Source organism: Galleria mellonella, unplaced genomic scaffold (genome assembly GCF_026898425.1).
Source record: "Galleria mellonella isolate WM207_F2 unplaced genomic scaffold, CSIRO_AGI_GalMel_v1 utg139, whole genome shotgun sequence".
NCBI classification, from domain to species: Eukaryota; Metazoa; Arthropoda; class Insecta; order Lepidoptera; family Pyralidae; genus Galleria; species Galleria mellonella.
The window spans coordinates 9,489,851-9,506,756 of NW_026441995.1; the positions used below are offsets into that span (position 1 = coordinate 9,489,851).

Sequence of the window (16,906 nt, forward strand, 5' to 3'; positions counted from 1 at the left end):
TCACTAATTACGGTTTAGCAATGCGGAGCTCGTCAATCAAAATTATATAGAAATTAAATAAAGTTGTTTGGGGGAGATTGCTTAGCATTAATAAGACTGCCTCTCATTACACACAATTATTACCCATATGATAAATTATACAATATTGGTACAGTAAAATATTTAAATGGGTACAAAAATTAAACCACATTTAATTGGAATTATATAATCATAAATATTGGTAATATAATATGTATTATGTAAAATAAAAATATGAGATAAAGTATTGACCTAAAAATCAGCCCTGTAATTATCAAAAGGCAATTATTGTGAACCGATCAAAATTATATGCGATTGCTATTTTTTTTTGGGAATAATTTAAAATTTTTGAAAATAATTTTAAATTTATTTTCATAATAAGCATACTACCTCCACGTGTTTTTTTTTTATAAATTATATAACGTAACCAGTATTGTGATAGGTATCAAAGTATTATCAAAAATAAAAAAGCAATTTTCTCCATAGAAAATTAAATAAACGCGTGCTAGGATCCGGTTCTATAAATCTACCATACACAAGGAACGTATTAAAGTTGACAAAAGCTTTTCTTAGCCCATTCTTAGATAGACGAATGGTAAGTATTTTCATAGCGTGCGTAAAGTATACAAGCTCCATCACCTTACCACAATAGATCCAGCAAGCTCTCTTGCCTTCAATAAATGCCACTTATGAATTATTTATTGTAGAGCGATACCGTACTGAATCTCGAATACATTTCTTTTATAATTTACTATGTGACTCCCTTATCAATTCTTTTTTGAAATTTTGTCTGCTTTGGAATCAGTTTAATTAGGTTAATGGAAAATTATGATAATAAGTTTTTTTGTCATTCTACCATCTGTAAACAGCTTTTTTTTTTCGCAGCCATAATCAGATTGCTTTTAGGTAACGATCGACGTTGTGAAAAGATCTATTGAGATCTATCATAAAGTAAATTTGAAAAATATTTTAAAGCTCTAATATCTAGATGTATTAAAAACTAGATTCTTTATCAAATTTGCTAATTTTAGTTTTAGCCTTGTAGATTTTGTCATAATTTATTAAATTAGCTAAATAAGCCATTGTGGGCGTTTGAGCTATACATTCTTGTTTCTTCTTTAATTGTGTATATTATATATCCCTGTATCCCTAATTCCACGTTGGTTTTATTATACTATTTATAGTTAAGCACTTACAGTTAAATAATAAATACATTAACTTGAAATAACTATCTATGAAATAGTCTTTTACTCCACAATATTTTTTTACTATATGAAAATTAATATTCTCATCGATTACTTATATTTTCAATTTTGTTTATAAAATTACTTCAATATCATTATAATAATAATTGACTACGGAGACACCATCCTGTACGCCACCTGCACTAATCACGTTACAAGCAATATATCGAAATATCAATATTACATACCTTTTCCATAGTAATAGATACGTAACTGGGTGATTCTTATTCTTACGTTTTTTTGTGTGAGTTGTAAGAATTTAATATATTTTTTAGCAAAATCAGTAAACTGTATATTAAATTACTTAGTAAACTACTTCTAGTATCATATTTGAATATAATTTTTGCCATGAAATCATTAGAAACATATTTAAAAAAAATCCAAAGTCCAAAATGTCACGGACCGTGTAGTGTGAGATTGCCGGATTTGGAAATAAAATATTTTTTTCTAAAGAAATGTCATGTTAGTTTGCAAAAAATTACAGCAATTATGCAAGACTAACCTTTGTTCTATAAGACAGTTTAAAAAATATATTAATAATAATGACTATTTATGATTTTGAACAACATAAAGTTTGTGACGAGTTTTTGTGTCACGACCATGTACGATACTATAAAAATGGGGTACTAGGTAGAAAAGCATCTTTGATGTTGGCAACCCTTTCTACATTTTTTTAGAACGACAACACTGTCTTCTTGTCAGATTTGCAAATGTCTGAATGTAGTGTGTGGTTCGCAAAATATTTTTTTTCATTTATTTAAAAAAAAGGACAACCTTAACACGTCATCGCCGTGTACTTGTTTTGAACGTAAGTACCAGTGTCACGCTATTGTTTGAAACATAATATGTACCTCATATAGTGTAGTTTAAGATAATTCCTTAAGATTTGCGAAACCATGGCTAGTTTTTAGGTTATATCGAACACGTTTCAAATTGTCACGGCCATGGTATGAAAAAAATGTCACCGCCACGGACTTTTTGAGTACATGGTCGTGACATATATAATGCATGGTCGTGACATTCCATTTCATTTGAATAATTTAGTGGCTTTTGTTGTTATGCTAAATTATTTTGTTTAATTTTAGAAATTTCCTTTTACTAAGTATACTGATTTTTCACTATTCTAATTCTATAGATGCCACGAAAGAAGAATAACAATGCCACGACAGAAGCAAGAAAAAAAGCAAGGCGTGAATATGAAAAGAGGAGACGTGCCAAAATAAAAGCAGATCCCGTTAAATACGAGGAAGCAAAAGAAAAAGAACGAGCACGGCGTCAACAAAGAAAGGAGCAAAAGAAAATACTATCAATAAAAGATTTAACACATCGTGATCAGAAGGCGCAACGAGAAAAATGGCGTGAACGTACTAGAAAAAGTCGAGCATTAAAAAAATGCAGAGAACGTGGGATGCAACTAATCAGGGAGAACACTCCTCCGTCTGATTTGGAAATTAATGAAGCCCTGACGCCAGATCCAAGCGTCTCTTCACCAGTAAAACTGCGCGATACAACACCGGAGGTTAGAAGAGACGATACACCTACAATATCACAACGAGGTGAAACTCCATCCTCCATCAGTTCTCGAGGCAGCGTAATAAGTAGACAAAGGCGCCAAGCGTTAAAAGAACACAAACAACGCAGGAAACTAACCGATGTTATAATTATGAATCAAAAAGCAAAAATAAAAGTACAGCAGAAAGCAATACATACTCTTCAAGTTAAAATGAACAGGCTGATAAAGCAGGTTTCTCAAATACCGATCAAAGCCAGGTAAAGACAAAGAGTTTTGAAAGATATTTGGTGTCGTCGTAAAATTTCAGTTCAAAAGTTTCTAGAAAGTGAAGAAAATTCTATGATAAATCCTGGAGTGAAAGATACAATTACGCGGCATAAAATGAAGAAACAGAAAAGGTATATTACTGATACTATGGAAAATCTACGAAAAAAGTACAATGTCGTATCAGACCCAAAATTGCGTGTAAGTTATGCAAGTTTTTGCCGTTTGCGTCCATTCTGGATTGTTAAGGCAAAATTAACTGATCGCGATACATGCTTGTGTGTACTTCACGACAATTTTGATATGATGCTAAACAGATTAAAATCATTAAAAATCATACAAAATGGAGACACCGTAATAGAAAGTGTGGTATGTAATACTAATTCATATAATTGCATGAGTCGTAAATGCTCTCAGTGTCTTAACAAAATTCCTAAGTTTATGGCGTTCGAAAACGAAGGCATTTCTTACCATCAATGGGTGAGCGAAAATGAAGAACGGGATATAAAAGGTAGTATCAAATCGATCAGAAGAATAATTAAATGTAGACTTATAACTAACAAAAAGGGGCTAGTTGAAGCTTTTCTGGAAATTCTGCCAAGGTTTCTCCTGCACACTTTTAATATAGGTAATCAATATCAAGCAATTAATCATATCAAGACTAATTTAGTTACAGGGGAAATTTTGGTAAGAATTGATTTTTCTGAAAATTACGCATGCAAATATTTCTCAGAAATTCAATCTGTACATTTTGGAGCATCACGTCAGCAGGTGTCAATTCACACAGGGGTTTTATATTACTTTTCGAATGTCACTGGACAAGTGGATACCATATCCTTTTGTTCTGTTTCTGCCTGCCTGCGTCATGATGCGGCCGCAGTACATGCTCATTTGAAGACAGCCTTAACAGCGTTAACGCATTTGATTGCACATGAAAATATTAAGGTGCTACATATTGTTAGCGATGGCCCAAGCAGTCAATACAAAAACAAGAGCAATTTCTATCTTTTCACTCAACACCTTGTTCGTATATTGAATATTTCTGCAGCAACATGGAATTTTACTGAAACAGCACACGGTAAAGGTCCTGCAGATGGTGTCGGTGCGGCTTTGAAAGGAGCTGCTAATAACCATGTCCTTAAAGGTAATGATATACCTGACTATAAAACTTTTGTCCAAGTTGTAAAAACCAACTGCAACGTTTTGGTATATGAAGTAAGTGAGCAAGACATTAAAGAATCTGAAGCTTTGCTTCGAAATTCTGTTAAGATTTTAAGTATACCAGGCACAAAAAATATGCATCAGTTAACATGGAATACTGAAGAACCCACAATGCTCAATATAAGGGATCTTTCTTGTGCCTGCTGTAAAATAAAAGATAAATGTCCTCATTATCCCTGTTCAAGACGTCCGATAGTACGATTGACCATTGAACGTGATGCAGGATCAAATCTATACACGACTAATCCTAATCTGATTGAACCTATAATCGGTAACAATTCTTCTGAAGCTAATAAACGTAATTTGCAAGAAGGGACGTGGGTACTAGCCAAGTTTTCAGGAAAAAAGAACGTAGTTTCCCTTTTTGTAGGTCAAATTGTTAGTTTAAATAACGACAAACCTGATGCACCTTACTATACCAAATTTACTAAGAAGAAGTATCATAACGTGATATCAGGAGACGTAGTCTTTACTTGGAATAACAATGATTGTGCAGATATTGGCCCTGAAGACATTGTTTGTGTGTTGCAAGAACCCACTCCCGGTAGGCGAGGAGAACTAATTTTCAAAATCGATTCCGATTTATTTAATCATCCCATTATGTAAAAGGTTTGAGGCTTTTTACATAATTTGCAGGTGCATTGCAGTGATGATAGAGTATTGTACTACTACTTTTTATGTAAATGTACGATTTTACTTCTTTGGTGAAAAAAAATCAATCCTTTAATTTTGTTGATTTTAAGTTTTTTTTTTCAGATGTTTAATAAGTGATATTGTGTTATTTTTTTTAGAAGTTTAACTTTCTTTCTAGAAGATTGACTTTTTAATTGTGTTCAAAGCTAAAACGCTGCAATTACTTTAAGCATTATTCTCAACTTTACTATTATAATATTTACGAGAGGATAAAAATGAGTCCAAATTTGATACTCAGTTATTATGTTTAATAGTTTACTAATTATAGGTACTATGTGATATCAAAACAATGCTACCTGTGATCAGATAGTTCTAAGAATAAAAGGCTGATTTGTTGTATTAGTAGGTAGAATGATTACCTGACGGTATTTTTGACGGGATCTCATTTATCATTTAATTATTTTATGTTTAAAAAGAAATATACCAAATAAATATTGTTGATTAAACCATTTCAGTGTTTTATTAATTGCTCAATCACTTTAAACTAAGATGACACAAATTTAAAAACTTTAATATTAACAATTACAGTGCAAAATGTAAAACTGCCACTTACATATCATACAGTGTCACAGCCACGTTTAGTAACGTCACGACCGAGGCACAGTCTGTCACAGCCGTGTTTATGTACCAATTTTTTTTTACCTTTCCTAAGGGTATTAAGCTTGTTCATACACATCAAAAATATGCTTTTGGTATATACTTTTGATGTACATCGCAATATGTCGTAAAAAAAAACTTTTATTTTTTTGGGTTATCTGAAAACTATTTAAGAATCACCCAACTGTTAGTCACACATATCGTATGCAAGGTGTAAACGGATTTTCGCAAAATTACGCCTTAAATGGATGGAAGGGATGGTTGAAAGTTTGCAAATTGGGTTCACTTCACCATCCTTTTAGCCTTATTGCCTTAGCCTTTTACCCAATTATTAAAGGATGGCTTTTAGGTGTAATATCTAAGAATTTAGACAAAACAATATTTATACATTTATTAAAAAAAATTAACAATACAAATTAAATACAGTGTAGGTATGTGTAACAATTAATACCTAAATAATAATTACAGAATATAAGCACAACCTCTCATACAAAGAGTTCTAGAAACTTCAAATTATTCTATATATTAACTTCTAAATAGAACCTACTAATTTAAACTAAGAAATGAAACCCCATTATATTACGGAATATATAATAATATAGTAGTATCTTTCTAATATTTTAAATATATTGCATTTTTATATATTATGGACATATATTACGTACCTTTTACAATCATAAATATAGAAACTTTAAGTAAAGTCCCTTGCTTATTCTTAAATCATATTCAAAAATGTTTTACTGATATTGAATATTAAAATACTTGTAATAACATAGTTATATATAGATAATCTGCACTTTCAATGAGAAACACGTCATAGGCACGAGTAATCTTTTAACAGTATTTTTCACAACTAGAAAACAAACAATTTCCGCGACTTTTATGCGTAACTCGACTTCCAGAACATAAAACTTTTCATAATATTTTCTGAGAGAGTAACTCTTTTCAAATACGCGCTTTGTGGTAATAAGAAGGTTATTTTTTATGCAAATTGCAAACAAATGCATGGAAAGCAGTATGAAAATAGATTAATGTATTAAAGGGTAGAGGTCTTCGCCTTTCGATTCATTCTGCATATTCTATTTTGGTCCTGACCAAAATAGATAGATAGATAGAAATAAAAAAAAAACTAACATTGATATTTTAATTAACATGCTCGTACGTTCAAATCTAACTTATATTCATAACCATACAGTCGTAAGTAAAACTATAAATCTACAGTAACAAAAAAAAGACAAATTTATTACTAACATAACAACTGAACGTGCAGTATTACTGTGGAGGGTTTAAATTGTTTTCTAATTTTTTGGTACATGTTTCCTTTTTTTTATTGTTAGAGAGGCAAACGAGCAGACGGTCTAACCGATGGAAAGCGGCTATCAACTCTTTGACAAAAATGTACAGTTAAACAATTTACACTGGTAGAGTACTCTCAAACAAAAGGATGCTGACGATTTTAATTTCACCTTGTATTTTATGGATTAAATAAAACTAAATAAAATCCTTAAAAAGAAATACAAGCAGAAGATGTGATTTAAGATTTTTTACCACAAATAAAACAGCATATTCAATCATGATAAAAATTATTCAAAAACTAAACTATTGAACCAATTTCAATAAAATTTATATAAAAACTTCAGAATTCAAAATCCTTTCAGATAAGAAAAATATTTTTCAAATCGATTTATAAATGACGAATACGAAATATCTCAAGCTTTTTAAAGGATATAAGGTAAGAAACAAAATAATACAACCACGTTGAGAACCTCCTCCTACATAAATAGTCGGTAAAAAACATATATAGAATCTCATATCTGCACAATTTGTAAGCGATCAGATGTAAGAGATAGAAATTATTTGAGCTGTTCAAATAGATATAGCCACCGTAGAAGTGGCAAGCGACGTGTGTCAGAAAACTCAGACTCATCCTCTAACGAGACAGCCAACGAACTTCCTGTGTTTCTGTCATTATAAATGGGAAAGTTCGTAAAGATGTTTGTTTACATGTTACTTAATCATGCTTGAAGATGGTTGAACGTATTATTGGCTTCACAGATATACCACACTGTATATTAACATGAGATAATTTTTATCTCAATTCACGCGAAAAAAGACGATAATTACAGCCAATTAAAATTTATAACTACATTATATAAGCTTTCATTGGCCTAAACCATTATAACATTTTGAAGTAGGTATTTATTTAAAAACACATTTTGTCAAAAAATGTATCGGAGTGTATGTGTGTTATTACAAACTTAATATATAATATAATGCTTTTTCTTCTCGAAAAGTCATCTAAGGAAAAATAAAGACTAATACCACATTACAAGCAAATGTAGTCGTACATGTAGAGCGTTTAAAGCAAGACCTGTACATAAATTATATAGACATTATTTTTGCTTACGTAGATTTCTCAATAAAATGCTTTTCGCAAAACATGTATAAATAATACAATATGTTTTACAACATATTTTTCGATGGAAATAGGTGAATATTGTTTTATAAACAACTATTTTCATGTTGATTATCAAATATTATATGTACATTTACAGCTAGTACTATTTTTATACAAAATATTTCGACGGCTATGCAGAGATAGGACTGCAGTAACCACAAACTGCACATCAGAGCGCAATAAGCCGACCGAAATACAAAAGGGGCATTCTTTATTCCTTTATTAACAAAATAAATCCCAAAGGATTTAGCTACCTACTTGCTTTTTTCACGAAAATACTTTCAGTAAATTTTAATTTAAATCTTTCTCTGGTAATCTAATTAAATTACTAAAATTCATTCTAAATTCTAAATTTCGTAGGGCGTTACTATGGAAACCATTATTCCTCGGTACTGCTCATTCTTATCTTCCAAGATTACTTTTTATAAAAAAATGTTTGTTACAAATAGTTGCTGAATATAAATTAAGAGAAAAGAAAATGTTTGGGAACATTCTGATTCAACGATAAAAATAGAATCGATGCATTTAGGCAATTTGTGAGTAGCTTCCTGACAAGTAGATTAAAGAGAAGACGGTCCCCTTATTTTATGCAATTGTTGTTTTGGTCTCGTCAGCAGATCGATATAAAACAAGACAAGACAGAAAGGCGCTGAATCGAGGACGGCAACAATAATAGCTGACGTTGTACGGAATGTAATGGACGCGGCAAATACATTGAAAACAAAAACATATTTTATATAGAAAAGATACCTTCGTTAAATTATACAAGTCATACTCAATCATTATTTTCCCTCTTTACTTTGTATACAGAATATTATATTGGCTAATCCTACAGGATTGGAACCCACATTTAAATACCAGTTTACTTATAGATTTATTGCTAGCTTGTGCAAAACTACATTACAGAAGCAATGCACAAAAATGAGCATCGTTATAGGAAGTAAAAGACTCTATGGGAACTCTCGCTTAGGGACAGTGAAAAGATGATTAAAATTAAGTAATGATTAAGTAATGATGGCCACTATCATCAACGAGGAATAGGGAACAATTAATCTTATTCTGATACCCAAAGTTTAAATTAATGAATTTGCTTTCAGAAATAAAATCTCATTGCGGTATTTATTCCATTTGTCTTATTATTATTATTACATATATTCATGCAAACATATGTTTGAAGCTAGAGTTTTTACTTCCACCATCTTTGAGTATTAAGTAACAGCTAAAGTACTTACTTAAATGTTTCGTAATTCGCAACTTAAGGCACGCATTGTTATGTGCCAATTGAATAAGACACGGAAAAGCTTTAAACATCGTGTACCACAGCGGCGATTTGACAATCACGGATGCATTCTCGAAGGGCCTTTACAAATGTACATGCGTGAATGTAAAGTAGTTGCAGGAAGAAAGTTAAGTGAACTGTTGATTAAGGTATGCTAATCGGTAGTAGAATGTTGTCCATCTATTATGCAACCATTCATTATCATGTCCACATTTAGCAGTTTTACCTATTTGTGTCTTTTTGACGTATAATCTCAATAAAACAACATGCTCGTAACTCTGATACATTTCCTCTTGTGACTATCCTATGTGCGTTAGTTCATTTAATGCTAAATAAAATATTATATATATTATTGTATTAATCACACACACACATATATATATATATATATATATATATATATATATGTGTGTGTGTGTGTGTGTGTGTGTGTGTGTGTGTGTGTGTGTGTGTGTGTGTGTGTGTGTGTGTGTGTGTGTGTGTGTGTGTGTGTGTGTGTGTGTGTGTGTGTGTGTGTGTGTGTGTGTGTGTGTGTGTGTGTGTGTGTGTGTGTGTGACAAGGATAAAATCCCTATCATCACGTATACGCTAAATTTCGATTAACCCTTCGGGTAACAATTAGTAAAGCCATTAGGGCACAAAGATGTAACAGCAAACTCGCTTCGCATTTATTATACTTATTACGTCTTCAGCGCACAAAATATATTCATCGCAAAGAAATTGCGGCAAATGTCATTGAGCGAAATGTCTAAATTGGCTTAGTGATTAAAATAGAACAGCACAACTGAAGCTTTTATTACATAAGTGTGCACAAAATGACAAGAAGTGAAGCCCTTAATGTGAGATAATTCTATACAGCCAACATAAACCCATTAGCTGAAGCGCGTTACGTTTGTTCGAGTTACTACTGCCACATTCTTTATGATTTAACTTCATCAAGATTAAATTTATACATTTCTCATCATAAACATAAGACTTAAAGTATAAGAAAATTGGATACGTACCTTATGTTGTATACAAGCTGTTACTTAATTAAATTATAGGAAATTCCGTTCAGAACTATTGTGGTATTGAGATTGTAATAATTTCATTATAAGAACAACATATAATATTCATTTGTTAAATACAGCACGTTATATTAATTAAAACATAGACATGAATATTGAACTTGTATGTAATATCATATTTATGAAAAAATTAAATAATAATATTTATTTTGTAAATATTGTATAATATTTTATGTATTTAATTTCTTAGGCAACTAATTTCATTTATAGTGTACTTAATTTTTTTTACTTTTAATAGTGTAGGTACTTATCTAGTATTAATTCTGCCTCGTGACATACATATATTTAAATTACTTTTTATGCTATATTTTTTAAACTTTACTATAATTTAAAAGTTTTAAGAACCAATTTAGAAGTTACTAGTGTTATGTAATTAATTGCTGATTTTTATTATACCATAATGGTGATAAACAAGCATACAGCCTGTCTGGTGGTAAACAGTCACTTTAACCTATAGACATCTGCAAAACAAAACCTTATTAACCCGTTATTGTCTCGAAAATTGTATTATTATTTATCTACAGGTTTATATACATATTAACGATGACATAATAAATTAACAACGTTTATTGTTTTTTTTTTATAAAATTAACACGGAATACCTACTCCGAGTTACCCATATAGCTATTATTAGTAACAGATAATAAAAAATAATAAATAAATAAATAATAAATATAATAAATAATATATATTCCTACATCTACTTACAGTATAATAATATCTGTCTACATACAGATATGATTAACCAAATGTTTGTAAAGCATTCATATTCACCAGAAAACCTCTTTGGATATTTCTATAAAACCAGTGGCCCGTATTTCCGTCCACCAGTTTTCTACTGATATTTCCAAACAAAACACAATTTAACCTGAGGTGATAATAAAATGATGGTACATAATTTTGTTTTAACAAAAGAATTTGATTTAAACCACTGGCAATACCCCGTAGCTGTGCTTATAAAACTCAAATGGAATCAAGTTCTCTTCAAATATAAAAGGAGAATAAAGAAAATTACTCCTACAAAAATGATACAAAAACTTTGAAGATAAAAACAGATAAAGACAAATATAATTGTAGGTACTTATTTATACACAGATTTATTAAACGACGATAAAATTTTTATTACAACGTAGATAGTTAAGCGAAACAAAACTAAAAGAATGTCAGTGTTAAGGTTTTAACAGGAAAAACAGTGAGGCGATACGACGGGCAAGATTATTATAGATGTAGATTAAAATAGAAGTAGCAACTGTGTTTTACAAAGCAATTTTATGTCATAAATTAATTTAAGAAACCTTTGAAATTCAACTGAATTCCTACTTAAAGTTTCGAAGTTCCGATATGAAATTTATATAGAAAATGTTTAAATAATTATCAAAACCACCATTAATTAGTATTGATAATGTATTTCTGCATAGCGTCAGTACAGAATTTAATGATGCTATTCCTGTCTTTAAGCGATTTTTATTAAAAACAACCCCTAGCCCAAATTTCTCGCAAATACTCAGAAGATTTTTTTTATACCACTGTGGTGGCAAACAAGCATACGGCCCACCTGATGGTAAGTGGTTACCGTAGCCTATGAACACCTGCAATACCAGAAGTATTACGCGTGCGTTGCCGACCCTGAAGAAACCTCTTTACCCCCCTTTTGAAGAACCCCATGCTGTAGTCTCTTGGGAAAACATCGGCAGGGAGCTCATTCCACAACCTGAGTGTTCGTGGGAGGAAACATCTCTGAAACCCCGCAGTACGCGACCATTGAGGTTGTAGGACATGAGGATGTACTCCCTGTCGATGGCGAGCCGTACGATGATAAAAAGTGGCTGTGGGCATCATATTGAACAATTCCTCTGAGCACATTCCATTGTACAGGCGGTAGAACACGCAGAGCGAAGCAAAATCTCTCCTAAGACTTAAGGGTTCGATACCGCTTGTGAGCCTGGGATCATCGACAATTCTCATAGCTCGTCGTTGCAACGATTAACTGGAAGGCTTATATATGTGTAATAAGTCCATCTGTATCAGGAACGCTAGTAGTATTTCTGTTCTATGTGATAGAATAGCATATGAAAATGAATTAAAATAAGAACTCATAATTTTCACATAAATTAAGATACTTGCGTCATCTGACTTCATCTATCTCTGTGAAAAACAAATAGGTTTCTTATTATAAAACTTTCAATTTTATTATGTAAATGTCCATCGCTGTGGCTTCGAAGACATCGCTGCCGCCGTCGGGTCGCCGGTGTTTACTGAATCGATGCTGTTTTACTGTCTTATCAACTTCGTTGCATACATTTCTAACTTCAGAATTGGAATTTTCCTAATATTAATTTCGCATCTCATTCAGCTACGAACACCGAGGACAATTTTCGGAAGCCATTCCCTAAACTTGTCTCCAAAATAAAATAATTAATAATTTAATAGTTTAGCGAAATTCAAATTAGCGAAATTAAGATAGATTAAGGAATTAGCACATTAAAATGAACTCTACTGTCTCGTTTAATATCTGTGGAATTATGTGTTTATTATATTTGTTAACAATACGGAGAATGGAAAATTGAACAAAATCACCTTCTGCGTAATTTTTTTTTTCGGAGGCCTAGACGACGCCGTACCTCCTGATTAATAAATTTAAGGTTGGGAGTGAGCACCTGAATATCTTTTCAGGATCGCGGGTGACAAGAAGAAGAAGAAAAAACGATACCAATCTCCATTCGTTATTCGTACCAAATGTTACATATGTATATTATAGGAAGCTTAGAGTATTACAATAATAAGTATTGAAAACTGTACTCATTCAATTATAAAATGATTGCTGGTAAAAGAAATGACAATACGAAATGGGGCCCTTATCTGAAGAATCTGAGCAGATAGTTTAGAAAATAAAAGTGTCCAGAATTTGTACTATCCGGTTGGATATTTCCAAATGGAGGTTTCCAATAGGAATTAAACTCTAAGAAGAATAAACATTATTTATGTGTTGTAAGTAATCCAAATAAATTATTAATCAATTAATTATAGATGCACTAGATCGGGAAGTAAAAATTAATACTATATACTCAACATATACCTACTCCTAAATTGAATTGAAATAATTTGTGTACCTACTCGTAATATAAAAATTTTCCACATAACCAACATTTTTGTTTTACTCTGAGATGCGTGAGATAGCCTTTTCCATCATCATGATATATAAATGACTATTAAAATTAATAAATAGGTAAAAATTAAAGCTCATCATAGCAGAATAAAATAATGCGGCACCCTAATGAGAAATTATTATTTTTATTGCTATTCTTGCAGTTTCTCAATCTTTTTTTTCAATGTCTTCTATCCAAAGGAGTCTCCAAAATATTATTTAACAACAAGGCCGCACTTTTGTTTCATTTCACATTAAAGTTTACTGTATTTATTATTTTTCTAAATAGTATAAAAAAGTGTGAAATAAATAAATATGAGTTCGTACCCATATACCAAACATCCAAATTCATTCTGTCATATACCTACCTACAATATCATAAACATATTTACAAACTTTCATATTAATTAAATTAGTAGGATAGTAAAATAATGTTTGCTGATACGTATAAATATGATTGTTCACTCGTCGTAGCTCATATTATCTAGACGAGCCGAATTATTAACAATATTTACCTCTAATCAAGTTACAAGCCCGTTTTATTAGCACCAAGCATAACAACACTTGTCATAATAAATCATCCCTTACATTTTGCTCCATTAATGGAATGGAGCATGCTGTACTATTTCTAATAATACATAGAAACACTACACTAGGTAACTCTACTTTTTGTCGGTATATTTGACGCCTATTCATTTTATTCCATTTTAGAACGGATTATTTATATCTTATAATTATGATGCAATTTACTCGGTTTTACGCATTTAAGGGATTATAATAATAATAAATAATAATAGAACTTTGCTCATTATATAAATTTAAAACAATGTTTGTACTTAATAAAACCATAGAATATAGATAGTTCATATCGATGCAAGAAAGGTAAAGTTAATAAAATACCACTTTTGCGGATATTGATTTATATCTTTATATTAAATATTTTATCTGTTATAGAATTGAATACAGATTTTTTTCTGCGTCGAATGGTAGTTGAATGGAGGCCTGTTAAATTATTTAATGTACATTAAATACGTTTTGCCTTACCAGCGTCGATATATAAAGAGAATATTGCCTGTACAAATATTGGTAGCAAATGCAGACACAGTTACTACATTGCTATGTATTTACAGATGTTCGTGTATCCGTTTAAATGGCTAGGCGAAGTAGGCCTGTGGGTAATTTGCCATCTGCGCTGGTAGATTGCCACTAGCGTCTAATTATCGTCTCATTACCAATTACAACGGACAGACATGCAAATTCCATATTCGTATAATATCTACCTACTCTAAGATCGTTTAAGAACTCAATGGCAAAAACCAGAACACAAACGGAATACTTATAATTTGATTTCCAAATGAAAAGTCTTCACACATGAGGCAATTTCTCTATTATATAAGTCTCTAAAAATAACTACTCGGTTCGGATAACTTAAATCTATAATGCGAGGAAAGATATGGATAAAGACTTGTATCCAATCTTATTCTAAGATAACTTCTCCTAGTATCGTAAAAAACACAATAGTGCAAGTATTTTTAATTTTACTTAATATAACTTTTACTTTTATTTATTAAATTTTAAAATACTTTTTTCCCTTTTATCCTTTTTTTTTTGAAAGATATCATTTATACAATAAGATAAGTACGAGTACATTTAACCTAAAAACAGCATCGTTGAAAACAAAACCTAAAAATTATTTAAGAGATTTGAACTTAGCAATTAGAACGTTCATCATTTCGTTTTACTTTTTCATTTTATTAATTCTTTACTAAGTTCCCTTTTTTATTGATGTTAAAGGGACACAAATGACCCATGAAAGGGTGCCTGTCGACATCCAGTTATTCGATTTAATTTATTAAAGAATACACTTTCGGATCTGCGAGGGCTGCATAACAAACGACACTTGTAATTAAATATGTTTTAAAATTTCAACAGAGATTATGCCCGGACTTTTCAAAAATTCGTTATAGCTATCAAAATATAATAAATAAGTATATTGACCAAGCTGGTACGTACAAAGTTAATGAATTCCTCATTTCCTTACATTCAATAATAATTTATAAATGTGGAAGTGAATTTGTTTGTTACCTCTTGGCGCTTTAATCACTTATGATCATGAAATTTTATTGAATCTTCGTTGTATTCGATATATAAATTTAAGTCTAACCACGTGTATATATGGACATTATTTTTCATAAATCAAAATCTACAAAGGCATTATTTCGAAATATACACCTCTGTAGATATGGTTTTTTTTATTCCTGTATTACCCTCTACAAATTGGGCGTATATGTACATATATAATATTTCAAATTGAAATTGACAGAAACTATTTTTCGATCAATTGATTCTGAATACGCAAATAAATACGCAAACAAAAACTAATAGACAAATATTTTTTTTATTATATTACTTCAAATGGCAAATAAGGTAATAATGGCCAACCATAAACATATAAAGTATAAATGGCATAATATACTTACCTACTTAATGTAAGGGCCACCTGCCTAATAAAATGTGAAGGCGTGGCCTATGAACATGAACAAAGACCATTTACATATAAATATAGTACCTACAAATAATCCAATAATGAATTAATTTTTTACATCATTTATGTTTTTCTCTGTGTCTCTATCTATACCATAAAGATTTTTACACCACAGAACATATTCATTGTTCACAGTGTATTCTGTAATATCGATTATGTTTGTGATATCAACGGTGATGTTTTTAATTAGTCATCAGCTCATATCCCTTTGTGCATCATCATACTTAAGAAATAAAATGTTAAATAATGATGAAGAATTTGAAATCATTTTTAAGATAACGGATATTTCACGTAGATTTTAGTATACCAACTTATCTACATTATTTTGATTCGTAGAACAAAAATGAATCGAGCCATAGACAAATTCTTAGTCTATGAACCAAGTGAGGGCAACAAAGAGAAGCTGAAATAATGCCATAAAGTTAACTTCAACATTTTGAGATAATAATTCACTTTGTCAGAAATTCTATGTAGCCATAGAATTGCAACTAAGACCGCAATTCCTGTATCATATCGTAATTGACTTGGTGCATTATATTTAGTCTTTGTAAATGTATGCCCTTAATTCCTTTATTATCTCCCTATACTCCATGTAATACAAGAACAGTAATTCAATTCGATGGGCGTACAATATGTCAGTTGACTTATATCAAACTAGATTATTGTTTTTACAGGACTTCTAAAAGTAGAATGTTCTCTATTTGTCTCTCTACGTATGTTTTTTTTTTTTTGTATGTTACGCGATATTTGCTTCATTGTAAACCGATTTTAATGTTTATTTCATTAATCTAAATGGGTCAACGGACCTCATTGTGATCCTCCAACGTATATTAATGGTCAGGCAGTGTTACTATTCCATTTT

General features: G+C 30.9%; 1 protein-coding gene across 1 annotated transcript; it reads left to right on the forward strand.

Moving 5' to 3' along the window:
- The first annotated feature begins 1,974 nt into the window (after positions 1–1,974).
- Positions 1,975–5,326, forward strand: LOC116413431 (glutamic acid-rich protein). Its single transcript, XM_031912637.2, has 2 exons — positions 1,975–2,070; positions 2,398–5,326. Exon 2 carries the CDS (start codon positions 2,398–2,400, stop codon positions 3,034–3,036), a length of 639 nt encoding a protein of 212 aa, XP_031768497.2. The 5' UTR covers positions 1,975–2,070; the 3' UTR covers positions 3,037–5,326.
- The last annotated feature ends 11,580 nt before the right edge of the window (positions 5,327–16,906 follow it).